The sequence below is a fragment of the Scyliorhinus canicula genome, chromosome 1 (assembly GCF_902713615.1).
Source record: "Scyliorhinus canicula chromosome 1, sScyCan1.1, whole genome shotgun sequence".
NCBI classification, from domain to species: domain Eukaryota; kingdom Metazoa; phylum Chordata; class Chondrichthyes; order Carcharhiniformes; family Scyliorhinidae; genus Scyliorhinus; species Scyliorhinus canicula.
This window is the reverse complement of record NC_052146.1, coordinates 38871526-38889730: the sequence shown is the minus strand read 5'-3', so window position 1 is coordinate 38889730 and position 18205 is coordinate 38871526. Positions and strand designations below refer to the sequence as shown.

Below are 18205 nucleotides of genomic sequence, written 5' to 3'. Positions count from 1 at the left end.
AACGTAAACAGATCTTCAGATAAGAAGTATATTAATACAGTTCTAATTTTTAAAATTAATATAGTATTTAAACTCATTAAGTTTCTAATTCAGGGTATTTTTCTTTGCTGAGGGATGTTGGCAGGTAGCTTTAATTTTTGGATCCAAGCTTGCAGTGTAGCAGCAGGCTGAATTTGCTAGTTTCTACAAATCCCCTCTTCGTGCTGCACAGCCAACCAAGTACTTGTGAAGAGTAGACGTTGTTGTAATTTGGGAAATGTGGCATTTGTGCACAGGGAACTCAGCTTAAAAAAAAAAACATTAAAATGCTTCTCTGAAGGGAAAGATTAAACCATGTGTATTATGCACATGGAACCATGGTCTGCGACACGGCACCATAAACTGCAAGAGCAAAGCTCAAGTTGCTTATCATCTCAAGGTCAAGATGTTACTGCCAAGGAATATAACCAAAGTTATTATTCTATTTAATACATAGAATTGACCAATACTGACCAAATCATCTTTTTTTTTGAATGTTTGGAGCTAAAACGCCACTTCTGACGGTACAGCATTCCCTCAATACTGTACTAGAATATTCGCCTTAATATTCATGCTCAAGTTCTGGAGTGGCTTTAACCCAAACCTTCTGACTCAGGGATGAGGTGTCACCAACTGAACACTATATAATAATAAAAGCAAAATACTGCAGATGCTGGAAATCTGAATTAAAAACCGAAGTGCTGGAAAAGCTCAGCAGGTGTGACAGCATCTGTGGAGAGGAACAGAGTAAAAGTAGAGTTCTGAAGAATCATATCAACCTCAAAACATTAACTCTGTTGGCTTTATCCAGCATTTTCTGTTTTTATTTCAGAATTCCAGCATCCACAGTATTTTGCTTTATTGAGTTGTATATTCACTACCAGATACAATATTTAAAGCCAGTTCTCACAACAAATCAATTTTTTAAAAATGTTTTTATTTGAGTTCTCATTTATCTTTGCTTCATATCGTTCCATCTTACAATTGTGTCCCTCCTAACCGAGGTTATAAATAATTTACATCTCTTTGCTATACAAGTGGTCAAAATTTACATCAGTGTTATCAGGCATATATGGAGAACATTAGGAAAATAAATTTTAAAAACACATGGAATAAACTAATGAGATAAAACAAAAATACTACAGTAAAAAATAGCTGGTCTATTTTCATTGCATTAATAAACGTATGTATAAATACAGGCGGGTGGCTTCTTTTTCTGAGTCCCTTTTACTTCTATGCATTTGTTCGTCACATCCGTGTGGGGACACCTGCACCCCTCGGTGTGTAGGGCAGATTTCCTCTTTGTGGTGTGGGTGCTCCCTCTTGCCCCACCCCATCTTGCCTCCCTCACCCATCTCTAGTTGTTCCACCCTCTTCCCCCCTTGCTCCCCCCACGATCCCAGTTGCCGGTCACGAACGGATCTTTGAAGAGGCTAGTGAATTGTTTCCACATATGGTGGAAACCTTCATCTGATCCCTTCATAGCAAATTTTATTTTTTCTAGCTTCCGCTAGGTCGGAGAGCCAGTCGGAGGTGCTGCTGCCAACCTCCATCCAAGTAGAAGTCTCCGCCAGGCAATCAGGGCAAATGCCAGGGCATCACCTCCCTCCGCATAAAGAGCTCTGGATGTTCCAGTGCCCTGGAGACCACCACTGAGGGGCATGGCTCCATCTTTTCCCCCACCACTCTGGACATGACTTTGAAGAAGGCGGTCCAGAACCCACTGAGTTTGGGGCAGGAACAGAACACACGAGTCTGGTTGGCCGGGCCCCCTGACACCGCGAGCACTTATCTTCCACCTCTGCGAAGAACCCGCACATGCTAGTTCTGGTTAGGTGTGTCCTGTGCGCCACATTTAGTTGCGTTAAGCTCAGCCCTGCGCATGAGGTGGAGGAGTTGACCTTGTGCAGAGCTTCGATCCAGAGTCCTTCCCCTATCTCGATGTCCAGCTCCTCCTCCCATTTTTCTTGCGTCTCGTCCAATGGGGCCTTTACCTCTTCTAACAGTCGTCCATATATGCGCCGCATTTATCTCCTCTTAGCAAGACCGGTGCTAGTAGTTTGTCCAGTAGGATGTATCCGGTTATCTGTGGGAACGTCACAGTCTCCTTGCGGAGATAGTCTCGCAATTGCAAGTACCGTAGCTTGTTCCCTTTCGGGAGCATGAGCATCTCTGTTAGCTCCCCCAGGGTCGCTACTCTAGAGTACACGTACATGTCACTCACCGTTAGTACCTCTCCCAACGTTTTGAAGGTGACGTCTATTTTTCCAGGGATAAATTTATGGTTCCTGCAGATGGGACCACAGCAGACATGTCACTGAGTTTGTGTCTGAGCTGATTCCAGGTCCTTCGGTCTACTACTAGCTCGAGTATTTGGTTGAGGTGCCGGGAGTGAGGTGTTGGCCAGTACCCAGAGAGATGTCCCCATACAGGAGGCCTCCTCCATCTGCACCTGATCCAATTCTGGCTCTCCCAACCACCTCCACACCCTCTCTAAGTTCGCTGCCTAGTGGTAGAAAAGGAAGTCCAGCAGAGCCAAGCCTTCGACGTGTCGCCCTCTTTGTGGGGCGGTTTTTCGTATCCCAGCATTCGCTCAGACAAAGACCATGATCAGTTTAGCAACCCTGGTGAAGAAGGATTTGGGGATGAAGATCGGGAATGATCTCAATAGGACCAGGAACCTTGGCAGCATATTCATTTTTATCGTCCGCACTCTTCCTGCCAGGGACAGTGAGAGCGAGTCCCATCTCCGTAGGTCCCTCTTCACCTACTCCACCAGGCTGGGCAGGTTCCATTTACGGAGCCGGAAATTGGTTTGGGAATTTGAACGGTAGGATCCTCAGCTCTGTTCCTTTCTCTTGGGGGTTCACCAGGAATATTTCACTCTTGCTCAGGTTCGATTTGTATCCCGAGAAAGCTCCAAACACTCTAAGGAGATCAGTTACGTTGCCCATGCTGGCCAAGAGGTTTGACACGTGGAACAGCAGGTTATCCGCATTCAGTGAAACTCTGCTCCCTGCCTCCTCTCAATGCTTGTTCCCCCCTTAGCTGATCTAAGAGCAATGGCCAGTGGCTCAACTGCCAGTGCAAACACCAGTGGGGACAACAGGCACCCCCTCTTCTGTGCAGCCCAAAATATTCAGAGCTGGTTGTGTTCGTCCTTAGTCACACCTTGGGAGCCCTGTACAGAGGTTTCACCCACGAGGTGAACCCTGGTTCAAACCCAAACAGATCAAGCACCTCCATGAGGCATCTCCATTCTATTCAATCGAGGGCTTTCTCAACGTCCAGGGAGACGATCACTTCTGATGTCCCCTCCCCGGGTAGGACCATAATCACTTTCAGCAGATGTCTGCTGTTCGCCATTAGCTGTTTGCCCTTGACAAACCCGGTCTGATCTTCCACGATCACTTCTGGCAAGCAGCTCACCAGTTGCCTTGCCAGAGCTTTCACCAGGACTTTGGCATCAGTGCTCCGGAGTGAGATGGGTTTGTATGACCTGCACTTTTTGTCTTTGACTTTTTTGAGGATCAGTGAGATTGAGGCCTGTGCCAGCGTGGGTGGCAGGACCCACACACACACATACACACACACCACACACACCCCCCCCCCCCCCCCCCCCCCATCGACAGCAAGTCATTAAACATCTCCCACAGGTGTGGGGTCAGTGCTGCCGTGAACGTCTTGTAGAATGTAGAAGTCCACAGGGAACCTGTCCAATCCCAATGCCTTCCCTGACTACGTGGAATTAATACATTCCACAATCTCTTCTAGTCCTAGAGGCGCTTCCAGTCCCTGCCTCCCTTCCTCCCACACAACTGGTTTGCCCAGCCTGCTGAGGAATTGTTTCATCTTCTAGTCACCATCCCGGGGCTCAGAGGTGTACAGTCCCCGGTAAAAGTTTGCAATTTCATCCGAGGCTGTGACTATCCTCCCACTCGCATCTCTTACCTGTGCTAGCTCTCTTGAGGCAGCCTGCTTCCTTAGCTGGTGTGCCAGTAAGCAGTTAGCCCTGTCTCCATGCTTATAGAAAGTCCCCGGTAGCTGGCGGAGCTGGTTCACTGCTTTCCCAGAGGAAAGCAGGTCAAATTCCATCTGTAGCTTCTTCCTCTCCGCTAGCATCTTCACGGTTGGGGACTTGGAATACCGCCAAACCACTTCCAATATAGAGTCGATCAGCCGTTGCTTAGCTGGCCTTTGCATTCCGATCTCTAAACACCCTATATGCTATTATTTCCCCCCTGATCACCACCTTAGGTGTCTCCCAGAACGTGGAGTGTAAGAGGATGTTTTGGCTGGAGGATGAATGTCCATTGATGGCTTGTGATATTCTTTCGCAAAAGTCCCCATCGGCAAGAAGGGCAGTGTCCAAACTCCATGGGGGGGGCATCGGGCCCGGCTCCAACCTCACATCCATGTAGCGTGGAGCGTGGTCTGAGGTTACTATCACGGAATATTCCACCCCTACTACCACTGGAAGCACAGATTTCCCCAATATGAAGATTCTATTGTGAATAGGCTTTGTGTATGTGGGAGAATACATGGGAGGAGAACTGCCTCTCCTTTGGGTGGTTGAATCCCCCCTCCATGATGAAGTGGTGGGAGTTCTAGGTCGTAGATTTCTGCCATTGATTTCTTCACAAATTTGGCGTTGTCCCCATTTGGGGTGTAGATATTTACAAGTACCACCGTGGCCTCTTCCAGGGATCCTGATAATTATTACATATCATTCCCTCAGTCCGCCACCGCAATCGTTGCTGCAAACACTACTTTTTGTTTAATAGTATGGCTACCACCCTCGCCCTTGTGTCGAAGCACACCTGATTAGGGTGATCATTGCTCGGCACATCGAGGGCCGAAGGGCCTGTTCTGTGCTGTACTGTTCTATGATATATCTGTCCAATTCAGCTTATCCTTACCCTGTCAGTCCTTCTCTCTTAAATGTGTCTCACTCGTGGGAAGACGACGTCAACCCCCATGCTTTTAAGATGGGTAAAGACTCAGGATCTTATCACCGTCCAATTCAGTCCCCTCACTTTCCAGGTAACTATTCTGATGGGGTGTTTCTGTCTCTTTCCCCACCCCCCTACTCTGTGAAGTCAGCCATACTTACTCTTTGGATGTGCCCCTGCACGGCGGGGTTTCCCTTCGCTCATGGGCCCTCTCCTTTCTCTCTCCAGCCATTGCCACGTGTGACACATTGTAATCAGCATTCTATCCCCCCCCCCCCCCCCCCCAGGCGCTCCTTCTCTCCCAGGAGGTGCATCGTAATCCATCACCCCCCCCCCCCCCCCTTACTCCCGTGCACTACCTTGCTCGCTAGTGTGACAGCTCCCCAAAAGACCCGGGCTCTATTGTAACATCCCCATCGGATTCTCCCCTCCCCTCCTTCATGTCCCCAAGAAGAGTAACCCCTTTCCCTCCTGGAAATTGGTATGATGGGCCAGTCTCCCCTTGCTGCTGGCAGGCCGGGTGCAGGCAGTAAAGATGAACATTCTGCCACAGTTCTTGATCCGGTTCCAGCATCTGCTGGTCTTTTTCCCCTTTAGGGGGGGTGGACAAGCTGGTCTCTTTGATTATGTGGGCAGTGAAGGTGGCCAGGATAAGGAAAGTGCTGCTCCAAAGGGGGCGGCGCATTCACCCTTCTGAATTTGTTGTATTATTACTGGGCACGGAATGCATGGAGATGCGGGGCTGGAGTAGGGAGACAGAGGCGATTTGAGTGTAGGGTCAGGGTTGCAAGCTTTGGCAATGGCGCCGCTACCGTTCGCCCCAGGAAAGTACTTGGATAGTCCTGTGGTGGTAGCCGCGCAGGAAGATTTGGAGGCAATTCCGACAGCACTTTAAGTTGAGGGCAGGCTCGAGGGTGATGCCGATAAGGGGGAAACCATGGGTTTGAGCAGGGTGATGGATGCGAGGTTCTGGGGATGAGGGATGAAAGAGATGAAGGATCTGATTTTGGAGAAGTTGAGGGTGAAGTTAGGGCTCCATGGTGAGGAGACCTTCAGGTATATGTAGTCGCATTGGGGTGGAGGTCAGCTTTTCTCCCAGTGCCTCGCAGTGTGGCTGGGGGATCTAATGGGGTTCCTGGTGGCGGTGGGTGGGTGGGGTGGGGGGGGGGGGGGGGGGGGGGGGGGGGGGGGGGGGGGGGGGGGGGGGGGTCTATTTGTTAAAATATTCATAATGTTGAAAATTTAAATTTTTTCAAAAGAAGAATTGCAATATATTGCATTTGTTTACTATTTTCCTTCTTTCTGCCTTCAAGGCAAACCGGGTGCCAGCAACCTTTCCACGGTGACGATATTTCATTTGAGAGTCTAGACAGTTAGCATCAGCAGACTAAATCACAGAAAATATTACCTCATTACAGCTGAGCCTAGTTCTACCCTCACGTTCACACATGGGGACTTTGTCAGGAGAACCTCTCATTCAGCAATTGGAATGTGAGCTTTGGCTGATTTTAACCCTTGTTTCACAAGGACATGCCAAGGATCTAACCTTACTATTCTTACAAGAGCTCAATGCAACTCAAGGTAATGCATTTACCCACTCAACCATTGATGAGAGATTCCTGACAATGCATGAACTGCTACAAAGCAAGCAAACTTTGTATTGATATCTGTACCATCATGTGATATTGCACACTCCTGCCATTGCTTGACAGTGCAACTGCTGCCCAACAGAATTTTAAGTAAATTATTAACAGTGAGTTCAAGGCTGTAACTTGATCTTTAGATTTAGAAAAGATGCCCCCCCAATGTCGACAGTATCTAAGACTACACCCGCTCCCAGTGACTCTCGGCCTTCTTACAATCCCTGGTATCCAGTGCTCAAGCTTCATTCACTCCGTAAACCTGAAGCAGGAAAAAAGATCTTCCACGACATCTTTATTTTAAATACATCCGTACTGTGCATAATTTACCAACAGAACTGGTTATGATCAAATTACTTTCATGACAATTTTCCTTTGAGAAGTAAGTTTTGATGGTTGATAGCTTCACTTTGTTGAGAAGTTAATGTCAGATTTTGTATAGGTGTCTAGACTGGTTTAAGTAAGGGGCAACATTTTCAGGACCAATTGGCCAGAAGCGTAAATACAGTTAGAGCGGCTAACTCTCGTGAGAGGGCATAACAGGATTTGCGGCAGCAAAATCTCAGTTCGAGATCTCACTGGATACTGCAACGGCTATGGACCCTGTCAATATTCTGGCAATAGTACTGAAGACGTGCTCCAGAACTTGCTGGACCCCTAACCAAGCTGTTCCAGTACAGCTACAACACTGCCATCTACCCGGCAAGTGGAAAATTGCCCAGGTGCGCTCTGTAGACAAGAAACAGGACAAATTGAACAGAGCCAACTCCTGCCCGATCAGTCTATTCTCCATCATCAGCAAAGTGATGGAAGGAGTCATCAACAGTGGTATCGAGCAGCACTTACTCAGCAATAATCTGCTCATGGACGCCCAGTTTTGGTTCTGCCAGGTTCACTCAGCTCCTGACCTCATTACAGCTTTCGTTCAAACATGGACAAAAGAGCTGAATGCCAGAAGTGAGAGTGCCTGCTCTTGACATCAAGGCAGCATTTTACCAAGGATGGCATCAAGGAGCCCTACCAAACTGGAGTCAATAGGAATCGGGGAGGAAACTCACCGCTGGTTGGAGCCATACTGGCACAAAGGACAGTTGAGAAGGGCGAGGGGAGCAGCCAGTGAACATGGAGGGGGAAAGCCAGCCAGGTCCGGAGGGAGGTGGCGGCAAGGGGCATAGTCCAGGTGCGGGATAAGATGGTGAAGCTACTGCCCCCAGAGAAGATCAATTAAGTTTTTGAGGAGTTGCACAAGTCGGAGCCACCGGGAGAGGAGAAGACCAGACAGGGTTCGTGAATGGAAGGCAGCTATTTTCGAATGTGAGAAGGTTGTTAAATGTGATCATGTCGCCATCGGAGGGAAAGGAGACGGAGTAGTGGTGGCACTAGATGCAGAGAAGGCGTTTGATCAGGTAGAGTGGGGTAATTTGATGCGAAGTCTTATAAAGATTTGGGATCAGGCCACGGTTTACAGCGTGGGTATAGCTGCTGTATAGGGAGATGAAGGGACAACCTCCCTCTGTCGTTGGCGGGCTGGGTGCAGGCAGTTAAAATTAACGTGTTACCACAATTTTTGTTCCTATTTCAGTGCCTGCCTTTTCAGATAGGGCAACAGGCAGGGGGCTAGGCATTCCCAACTTATTGGGCAGCGAATGCAGAGAAGGTGCAGGGAGCTGGGTTGGTTGGGTAGGGTTGGCAGGGATCCCCCTGGGTTAAAATGGAGGAGGGCTAGGGTTGAGGTTGAGGGCGATGGCTACGGTGCCGCTCCCAATAGGCGAGTCCGGTGGTGGTGGCCACTTTGAAGATCTGGAGGCAGCTTGGGCAACAATTTAAGTTGGGGGCCGGGTTCGGGGGGGTTGCTGATTAGGGGTAAACATGGATTCGATCCAGGGAGTGGAAGGGGCAAACCATGTTTATATGTTTTGGTCCTGCCAATGCTCAGCCCGAGTTGCAGGCGGGTGTGGGGGCAGACGGTTTGGCCTTCGCCTCACTGATGGCTCATAGGCTGGTGTTATTGGGGTGGAGGTTAGCTTCTCTGCCTTGTGCCTCGGCATGGCAGGGGGGACCTGCTGCAGTTTGTGACCCTGGAGAAGGTGAAGTTTGAGCTGGGGGGGGGGGGGGGGGGGGGTGGGGGGGGAGGGGGGGGGGGGGGGGTGGGGTGGGGGGGGGGGGGGGGGGGGGGGGGGGGGGGGGGGGGGGGGGGGGGGGTGGGGGGGGGGGGGGGGGGGGGGGGGGGGGGGTGCGCGCCGTTGAATGCTAAGGGGGGGGGGGGGCTTGTTTGTTTTTCATTTTTGATTTACGAGTCGATGCTTTAGGTTTTACATTGTTGAGGTTGTTTCGTTGTGTTTTTTTGTACGGTGAAAATGATGAAATATGGTGAATAAAAATATTTTTAAAAACATCCTGGGATTTACCATTGATCAGAAACTGAACTGGATTAGCCATATTAATACTGTGGCTACCAGGGCAGGTCAAAGGCTAGGAATCCTATGGCGAGTAACTCACCTGCTGACCCCCCCCAAAGCCTGTCCACCATCTACAAGGCACAAGTCAGGAGTGTAGTGGAATACTCTTCACTTGCCTGGATGAGTGCAGCTCCAACAACACTCAAGAAGCTCGTCACCATCCACGTCAAAGCAGCCCGTTTGACTGCTCCCCCTTCCGCAAACATTCAAACCCTCCACCACCGGCGAACAGTGGCAGCCATGTGCACCAGATGCACTGCAATAATTTACTACGGTTCCTTAGACAGCACCTTCCAAACGCATGACCACTATCATGTAGAACAGGGGTGGGCAAACTTTTCCGTGCAAGGGCCACATTCAGAAATTCACAATTTTAAAGGGCCGCATAGTATATTAATTAATAGTCCCGGTTGTAACCAATTAGCGTGCAGCATATACCTCAGCGCTTCCCCCAGCGGCATCCTGCCTTCAGCCCTCTTTTTCTCTACTTTTCAAAAATGGCGCTTCACCCGGTTATGATTCTGGGCGCCTCATATAGAACATAGAACAATACAGCACAGAACAGGCCCGTCGGCCCTCGATGTTGTGCTGAGCAATGATCACCCTACTCAAGTCAACGTATCCACCCTACACCAGTAACCCAACAGCCCCCCCATTAACCTTATTTTTAAAAAAATAATTATTAAAAAAAAAAAAAAAATTTTTTTTGATGACTTGATCTTGGTGGGCCGCATAAACCCGCGGGCCATAGTTTGCCCACCCCTGATCTAGAAGGACAAGAGCAGCAGATACCTAGGAGGCAGAGGTTCCTAGAGCAGCTAGAGGTTCCCCTCCAAGTCACTCACCACTCTGACTTGGAAATATATCCTTCATTGACACTGGGACAACATCAGGGGCTGGTTTAGCTCACTCGGCTAAATCGCTGGCTTTTAAAGCAGACCAAGCAGGCCAGCAGCACGGTTCGATTCCCGTACCAGCCTCCCCGGACAGGCGCCGGAATGTGGCGACTAGGGGCTTTTCACAGTAACTTCATTGAAGCCTACTCGTGACAATAAGCGATTTTCATTTTTCATTTCATTTCATCCTGGAACTACCTGCCTAACAGCTCAGTGAGTGTACCTTCACCTCAAGAACTGCAGCGTTTCAAGAAGACAATTAACCACCACCTTCTGAAGGGCAACTAGGGATGGCCTATAAATGCTGGCCTAATCAGCGACACCCACATCCCATAAATAATTTTTTTTTTTTTTTTTAAATTGAAAAACTTCCTCGCCTCCTGCTGGTGACATAATCAGATTCACACCCAGCAGGGGTCTAAACTTGATTACCATTAATTTGAATGCATTTTAATATTCAGAAATTGCTTAACACCATTGCTTCTGGGGTTGTCAGATGCTCCCTCCCGCCGGTGTGACAAACACCGTGGGAATCATTATTGGTTTTGAAAATCGGAAACCAGTCGTGATAACCAGGCCAGGGGCTCGAAGGCAAGTAGAGCCCCCGAGTGGTGAAGGGCATTGTCGGGCAGTGCCCTGGCACAGAGCCAGGTTGGCACTGCCAGAGGTGGGGTGGAGACTTAGAATGGGAGGATGCCCCGATGCTGGTGAGGAATTGGAGAGGGGGAGTGTTCGGTCACCCTGATGAGTGTGCAGGTGGGGGACCCGACCATTGAATGTGGGGGAGGGGGTTGGCCCTCTGTGTTGGAGGATTGGGAGTGTTGCTTTACCTGCCGGGGATCCCAATGTCATGGGAGGGGGGGTCCTTGAACTTCACTTTGAGATCAGGCCACCCTTCAAAAATAGCAGCCCACATCGCCTTGAAGAAATCGGACAAATGGAGGGGGTAATCAGGAGGACCCGGTTCCCACAATGGGGGGACATACTGGGGCTGTTAAAGCGTATTACGGCTTTCTGCAGGTACAAATTGAATTTGAAAAAAAGTGAATGTTTTCCGGTCACTCCACCAGGGTTCTGCCTGACGACATCTCATTTTAGATATTATGGGGTACCGGCGACATGGGACTGGTTGCAGCTATTGAAACTGAACTTTACAAGTTTGATGAGCAAGGTTAAAGCAAACCTGCAACGGTGGGGCAGTCTCCGTCTGTCTCTGGCTGGGCGAGTGCAATTGGTAACGGTGAATATGCTACCAAGGTTTTTGTTTTTATTTCAGTGCCTACCAGTGGTTCTCCCCAAGGCGTTCTTTGTGGGGAAATAACAGTTTATTTTGGCATTCATTTGAGCAGGTATGGTGGCAAGGATTTGGGAGGTGGTCCTGCAGAGGGACCAGCAGTCAGGGGGTTTGGCACTGCCGAACCCCATTTATTATTACTGGGCGGTGAACGTGGAGAAGGTATTGAGTTGGCATGGGGGTGAGGAAGAAGTCTGGGTGAAGATGGAGGCTAGATCATGCAAGGGAACGGGGCTGTGGGCAATAGTAACTGCCCCACTTCCGTTCTCTCCAGGAAAATTCTCGGGGAATCCGGGGGTGGTGGCCACGTTAAAAACATGGGAGGCAATTACAGCTGCATTTTCAATTGGGGTCAGGATCGAAGATGGTTCCGATTCAGGATTACCATCTGTTCGAGCCTACAAGATTGGACGCCAGGTTTAAAGGTTGGGAGGAGAAAGGGGTGAGTGTGAGGTCAGGTAATGCCTCAATATGGTAGGTCTCTCTTGTGGGGACCATGAATTCGATTCAATTTGAATTGGTTTTTTGGAGCAGGCAAAGAGCGGGATTAGGGGTTTGCCCCACACTCTGAGCCCTGGCTTTGTAACTCTGATAAAGTAAATTAAAAAAAGAAAGGGGTGGTTGTCATGAGGGATTTCCTCCTGGAGGAGGTGGTTTGCGAGTTTAGAGGAGCTAGCTGAGAAGCATGGTTTTGCACAGACCGAAAAATTTAGACACTTGCAGGTTTTTGCTAAAGGATTTTGTAAAGAGGGTTTTTCTGACCTTTCTGGTGATGACACCATCATTGTTGTTGGAGAGGGTCCAGTTGTTGGCAGGGGTGGAGGAGGGGAGTACCTCAGAAATTTACAGGATTCTGGCAGAGGAAACTGTGTCGCTGGAGGGGACTACGGTCAAATGGGAGGAAGAGTTGGGGTGAAGCCCGACGGAAGGTGAACGCCACGTCGTCCTGTGCAAGGCTCAGCTCATACAGTTAAAAGTGGTTCGTAAGGCACACTTAACAAAGATGATCCAGTTGTTTCAGGGGGTAGAGGACAAGTGCTAGCAGTGTGGGTGTGACCCAGCGAACCATATACATATGGTCTAAATTCTAAACTGGTGAATTTCTGAGGCTCCATCTTCAGCACCATGTCAGCGATCTTACAAATGGAATTGGAGCCTGGTCCCCCATAGACCGTTTTCGGGGTGTCAGACCACCTGGAGCTGCAGATAGGGGCGGATTCTATTGGAGTGGAGGTTAGATTCTCCACCTTGTGCCTCAACATAGCTGGGGGATCTCATGGACTTTTTGTACCTCAGGAAAATTATATATAGACCAAGAGGCTCAATTGGGAGGTTTTACACAAGATAGCAGCCATGTATTACAAGGAACTGGTCACTGTCAGATGGGAGGTGTTTTTTTCTTTTGGGGTATTTATTCGTATTGTTTTCCAAAGGGGCGGCACTTGTGGCGCAGTGGTTAGCCCTGCTGCCCCAGGGCACCGAGGTCCCAGGTTCAATCCGGTCACTGTCTCGATGGAGTTTGCACATTCTCCCAGTGTCTGCATGGGTCTCACCTCCAACCCAAAAGATGTGCAGGGTAGGTGGATTGGCCAGGCTAAATTGTCCTTTAACTGGAATTTAAAAAAATGTTTTCCAAGAAAAATTACGGCCTGATCTCCGAATCCCAGCTTATCCAGTTAGTTTAGGCCCCGCCCCTCCAGCTGGCTGTGTAATTCTGGTCGCCACACTACCAGAAAGATGTGGAGGATTTAGAGAGGGTGCAGAAGAGATTTACCAGGATGTTGCCTGGTATGGAGGGCATATGAGGAGAGGTTGAATAACCTTGGTTTGTTCTCAGTGGAACGACGGAGGTTGAGGGGCGACCTGATAGAGGTCTACAAAATTATGAGGGGCATAGACAGAGTGGATAGTCAGAGGCTTTTCCCCAGGGTAGAGGGGTCAATTACTAGGGGGCATAGGTTTAAGGTGCGAGGGGCAAGGTTTGGAGTGGATGTACGAGGCAAGTTTTTTTACACAGAGGGTAGTGGGTGCCTAGAACTCGCTGCCGCAGCTGGTGGTGGGAGCAGGGACGATAGTGACATTTAAGGGGCATCTTGATAAATACATGAATAGGATGGGAATAGAGGGATACGGACCCAGGAAGTATAGAAGATTGTAATTTTGTCGGGCAGCATGGTCAGCACAGGCTTGGAGGGCCGAAGGGCCTGTTCCTGTGCTGTACTTTTCTTTGTTCTTTGTTCTAAACAAATTTGCGTGGCACGACAGTGTGACCAAAATAATTTCACAATATCTCATTTCACATTCCTGTGGGGGAACGACAAGAACAGCAGGAGCTGAAGACGAACAATTACAGGTACACTTTCCAAAGGAACAAATATTGTCTGTGGAAGTCTGCAGCTAGGGTATTCCACGATCAGTCTGAGAAAGAGCATAATAATGGAAAGCAGGTGGGTGTGTTGGGGTGGAAGAAGGATTTGAGAAAAGAACAGGAAACAAAAAAAGTTACAAGTAAGTGTTTGGAAGGTCCACTAACCTCTAACTGAAGGGCATCAATCTTTTCATCCTGACATGTGTCACCCTCACACTCATACTGGACAATCTTGCCATCTGTTTTAGAGGCCACCAAGCGATGAACATAGTTATCTAGAGAAACCAAAACACAACTTCAAAATAGGAAGAGGTTGTGCACACTCGGGCAATGCATTGAGTCACTTACTGCTTAGCAAATATAAAACGCATTGACAATTGTCAGAATTTGGATATTTTAAAATTGTCATTCCTTCACCGCCAGTCTTGTGCGCTAAAAAATTAACTCTATGTACCACCATCCTAATTTAAAATTAAATTTTAAAAGAAACAAAATTTTCCAGTTTAAAAATTGATATTTGCATTAATGCTCTCATCCTCCACCCCGAGAATCTTTATACATTTAGGGGAAACAGTCACAGGAAATAGTTTTTAAAAACAGCTTTCCTTCAGCTAATTTAAACAAGCAATTTGAGATGCAACAGTGTATTTGTCTTCAGCGACACAAATTGGTCAAGATACAGGCTAGTCAACTGTGTTCATCTGTCAGCACTTGCAATTCTCAAACGGGAGCCCTGGTGCAAACTTTCCACAGGAAATCACTGCCAAAGCAGAACAAAAGAATCAGAGACAGTCACTGGTTCCACTTGGACACTTCTTCGAGACAACCATTTTGGGATGCTGCCCTTGTGAATTGGGACGGTTAGTAACTCAACACACGGAGGGACAGTAAGTAACATCGTCAATATCTCCTGACTAATGCTTAGCTGATGCTCTTTTTTTTGTAAAATATTTTATTACGGCATTTGTGATTGTATAACAGTAACCGTAAAGCATATACAAACATAGTGCAAACCCCCTACCTCCCTCACAGGTCCCACCTTCCTTAAACAATAATCTAGACTAACACCACCCCCACCCCCAACTTCCAGATCCTCCGACACTCCGAAAATCGCCACCTCTGGACTCGGTGCCACTCTTGTTTTAAACACCGTGGACATGACATCTGCAAACCCCTGCCAGAATCCCCTAAGCATCGAACATGCCCAAAACATGGTTCGCTGGCCCTCCCGCTCACCTGGCACGCCTGTCTTCTATCCCAAAAAACTTGCTTATCCGGGCCACCGTCATGTATGCCCGGTGAACTACCTAAAATTGTATCAGCCTGGTGCATGATGTGGATGTGTTGCCCCTGCTTAACTCATCCGCCCAGAGACCTGCCTCTATCTCTCCCCCTAACTCATACTCCCATTTGTGCTTCAGCTCCTCTGTCTGCGTTTCCTCTTACTCCACGAGTTCCTTTTAGATATCTGAGACCTTCCCCCCTCTCACCCATGCTCTAGAAATTACCCTATCTTGTATCCCCCGTGGCGGTAGGAGCGGGAAGGTTGGAACCTGCCTTTGCAGCCGATGCTCTTTTTTAAAAGATTACCACCAAATGTTTCTTTAAAAATTCTGAAATTTGGGACTTCCAGTGGCAGCTATGAGGGAGTGAGTCGCACATTCGGTGGCTCTCACTCCGGCTGGCTTTTTGGACCTGGTTTCCCAACTTTTCGGAACTTTTGAACGCTAGAAAAGACGGCCAAAAAGTTGCTGACTGAAGCGTGCGGAGCTGTATGGAAACAAAGAAGTTGTGCTGTATGGAAAGCAGCAAAAGCAGGAAAGGGAGGGGCAGAGACAAAGTGGTGTGGGAGCTGACCTGGGACCAAAGATGGCTGACATACAGACCGCGGACCAGACGATCCAAGCAGCGCTGGACAATATGCTGCAGGTCATAAAAGGAAGTTTTGAAGATATGAAGCGGGATAACTTAGAACCCCTTCAGAAAGCTGTGGAGCAAGTGAACCAAAGGCTAGTGGCCCAGGACAAAAAGGTCAAGGAGCTGGAGCAAGCGGTGGAGGAACAGGCGGACGCACAAACGTGGGGGTGAGGGTAGTCCTGGTGAATGTACATGCTCCAAATTGGGACGACGCTGACTTTATTAAAAAGGGTGCTGGGGAAAATCCCAGGCTTAGATTCATGCAAGCTGATCATGGGTGGGGACTTCAACACGGTCCTCGACCCCGGACTAGACAGGTCATGCTCCAGAACGCATAGGCTCCCAGTGATGGCAAGGGAACTGAGGGGGTTCATGGAGCAGATCGGGGGGTAGACCCATGGAAAGTCAGATGGCCGACGGGGAGGGAATATTCGTTCTACTCGCATGTTCATAAAGTATACTCTAGAATCGATTCTTTCATCGTGAGCAGGGACTGTGTAGGCGGAGTAAAAAACACGGAGTACTCTCGGCAATCACCATCTTGGATCATGCCCCACACTGGGTTGACCTGCAGGTCTGCCAAGGGAGCTACCTGCGCCCGCAATGGAGGTTGGACGTAGGATTGCTAGCGGAGAAGGGCGTGTGCGAGACACTGCGGAAGTGCATGTGGGACTACCTGCAGGTTAATGACACAGAGGAAGTCTCAGCAGCGACCCTGTGGGAGGCACTGAAGGCGGTGGTACGGGGGGGAACTGATTTTGATTCGGGCCCACAGAGATAGAACGGACAGAGGGGAAATGGACAGACCGGTGAAGGAGATCCACCGGAAAGATAGGGAACACGCAGAGGCCCCAAGGGAGGACCTACTTAGAGATAGACGGAGACTGCAGGCCGAGCTGGGAGTGTTGTCCACAAGCAAAGCAGTGGAACAACTCAGGAAGGCAAAGGGTGTGGTCTATGAGCATGGGGAGAAAGCTAGTAGAATGCATGCGCAGCAACTCAGGAGGAAGGAGGCAGCTAGAGAAATAGGCAGGGTAGTGGACGATATGGCGAACAGAGTGGATGACCCGTCAGGACTGAACACAGTGTTTCGGGAGTTTTACAGCAAGCTCTGTACCTCGGAACCCCCGGGGAGCTGGAGGAGATGAAGCGTTTCTTAGGCGGACGGACTGACCTTCCCAAAAGTGGGTAGGCGGCTGGTAGGCGGACTGGGGGCCCCAATCAGAGCTGAGGAAGTACTGAGGGGCTTGAAGGCCATGTAGTCAGGTAAATCCCCGGGGCCAGATGGATACCCAGTGGAGTTCTATAAAAAGTTCTCGGAGATAGTGGGGCCAGTGCTGACTAGGATATTTAACGAGGCGAGGGACAGAGGGACTTTACCCCCGACGATGTCACAGGCTAACATTTCACTGATATTAAAACGGGATAAAGACCCGGAAGCGTGTGGGTCATAGAGACCAATCTCCCTGATCAACGTTGACGCCAAGCTCCTGGTTAAGGTCTTGGCGCTTAGAATTGAGGACTGCGTCCCGGAGGTGATCGGGGAAGACCAAACAGGGTTTGTTGAAGGCAGACAGCTGGTAGCCAACTTGAGAAGACTAATCAATGTGATCATGGTGCTCCCGGAGGGCAGAGAGGTAGAGGCAGTGGTGGCAATGGATGCCGAGAAGGCCTTTGACCGGGTGGAGTGGGACTATTTGTGGGAGGTACTCGTAAGGTTTGGGTTCGGGGAGGGCTTTGTTGACTGGGTTAGACTATTGTACCAGGCCCCAAAGCTAGCGTGAGGACGAATAGGACGACATCAGAGTACTTTAGACTACACCGGGGGACCAGACAGGGATGTCCACTCTCCCGTTGCTGTTTGCACTGGCCATAGAACCTTTGGCAATTGCCCCGAGAGCTGCGAGGGGGTGGAAGGGAATGATCAGGCGAGGGGTGGAGCACAGGGTATCGCTGTACGCGGACGACCTGCTCCTGTACGTAGCGGACCCGCTGGCTAGGATGGATAGTATACTCGGAATATTGAGAATTTGGCACGTTTTCAGGGTACAAACTGAACATGACTAAGAGTGAGATGTTTGTAGTACAGGCGAGGGCCAGGAGAACAGGTTGAAGGGGCTACCATTTAGGATGGTCGCAAAAAGTTTCACATACTTAGGGATACAGGTGGCACGAGATTGGGACAGGCTGCATAAGCTAAATTTTTGGAGTGGTGGAGCAAATGAAGAGCAAGTTTCGAACAAAGAACAAAGAAAATTACAGCACAGGAACGGGCTCTTCGGTCCTCCCAGCCTGCGCCGATCCAGATCCTTTATCTAAACCTGTTGCCTATTTTCTAAGGTCTACTTCTCTCTGTTCCCCACCCATTCATATATCTGTTCAGATGCATCTTAAATGATGCTATCGTACCCACTTCTACCACCTCCGCTGGCAAAGCATTCCAGGCACCCACCACCTTCTGCGTAAAAACCTTTCCACGCACATCTCCCTTAAACTTTTTCCCTCTCACCTTGAAATCGTGACCCCTTGTAATTGGCACCCCCACTCTTGGAAAAAGCTTGTTGCTAACCACCCTGTCCATACCTCTCATAATTTTGTAGACCTCAATCAGGTCTCCCCTCAACCTCCGTCTTTCCAATGAAAACAATCCTAATCTACTCA

General features: G+C 49.1%; 1 protein-coding gene across 4 annotated transcripts in view; it reads right to left on the bottom strand.

Annotated features, from left to right (window-relative positions):
- The window catches only part of LOC119957984 (BRCA1 associated protein), a 66516-nt gene that overhangs the window by 16113 nt on the left and 32198 nt on the right, over nt 1–18205 (bottom strand). For all 4 annotated transcript variants that reach the window (XR_005458963.1, XM_038786313.1, XM_038786447.1 and 1 more), the window contains exon 9: nt 13793–13902. Coding sequence is in view for 3 of the 4 variants with exons in the window: in XM_038786313.1 (XP_038642241.1) it covers nt 13793–13902 (110 nt within the window). In the remaining variant the exon portion in view is untranslated. The remainder of the gene's footprint in view (nt 1–13792; nt 13903–18205) is intronic.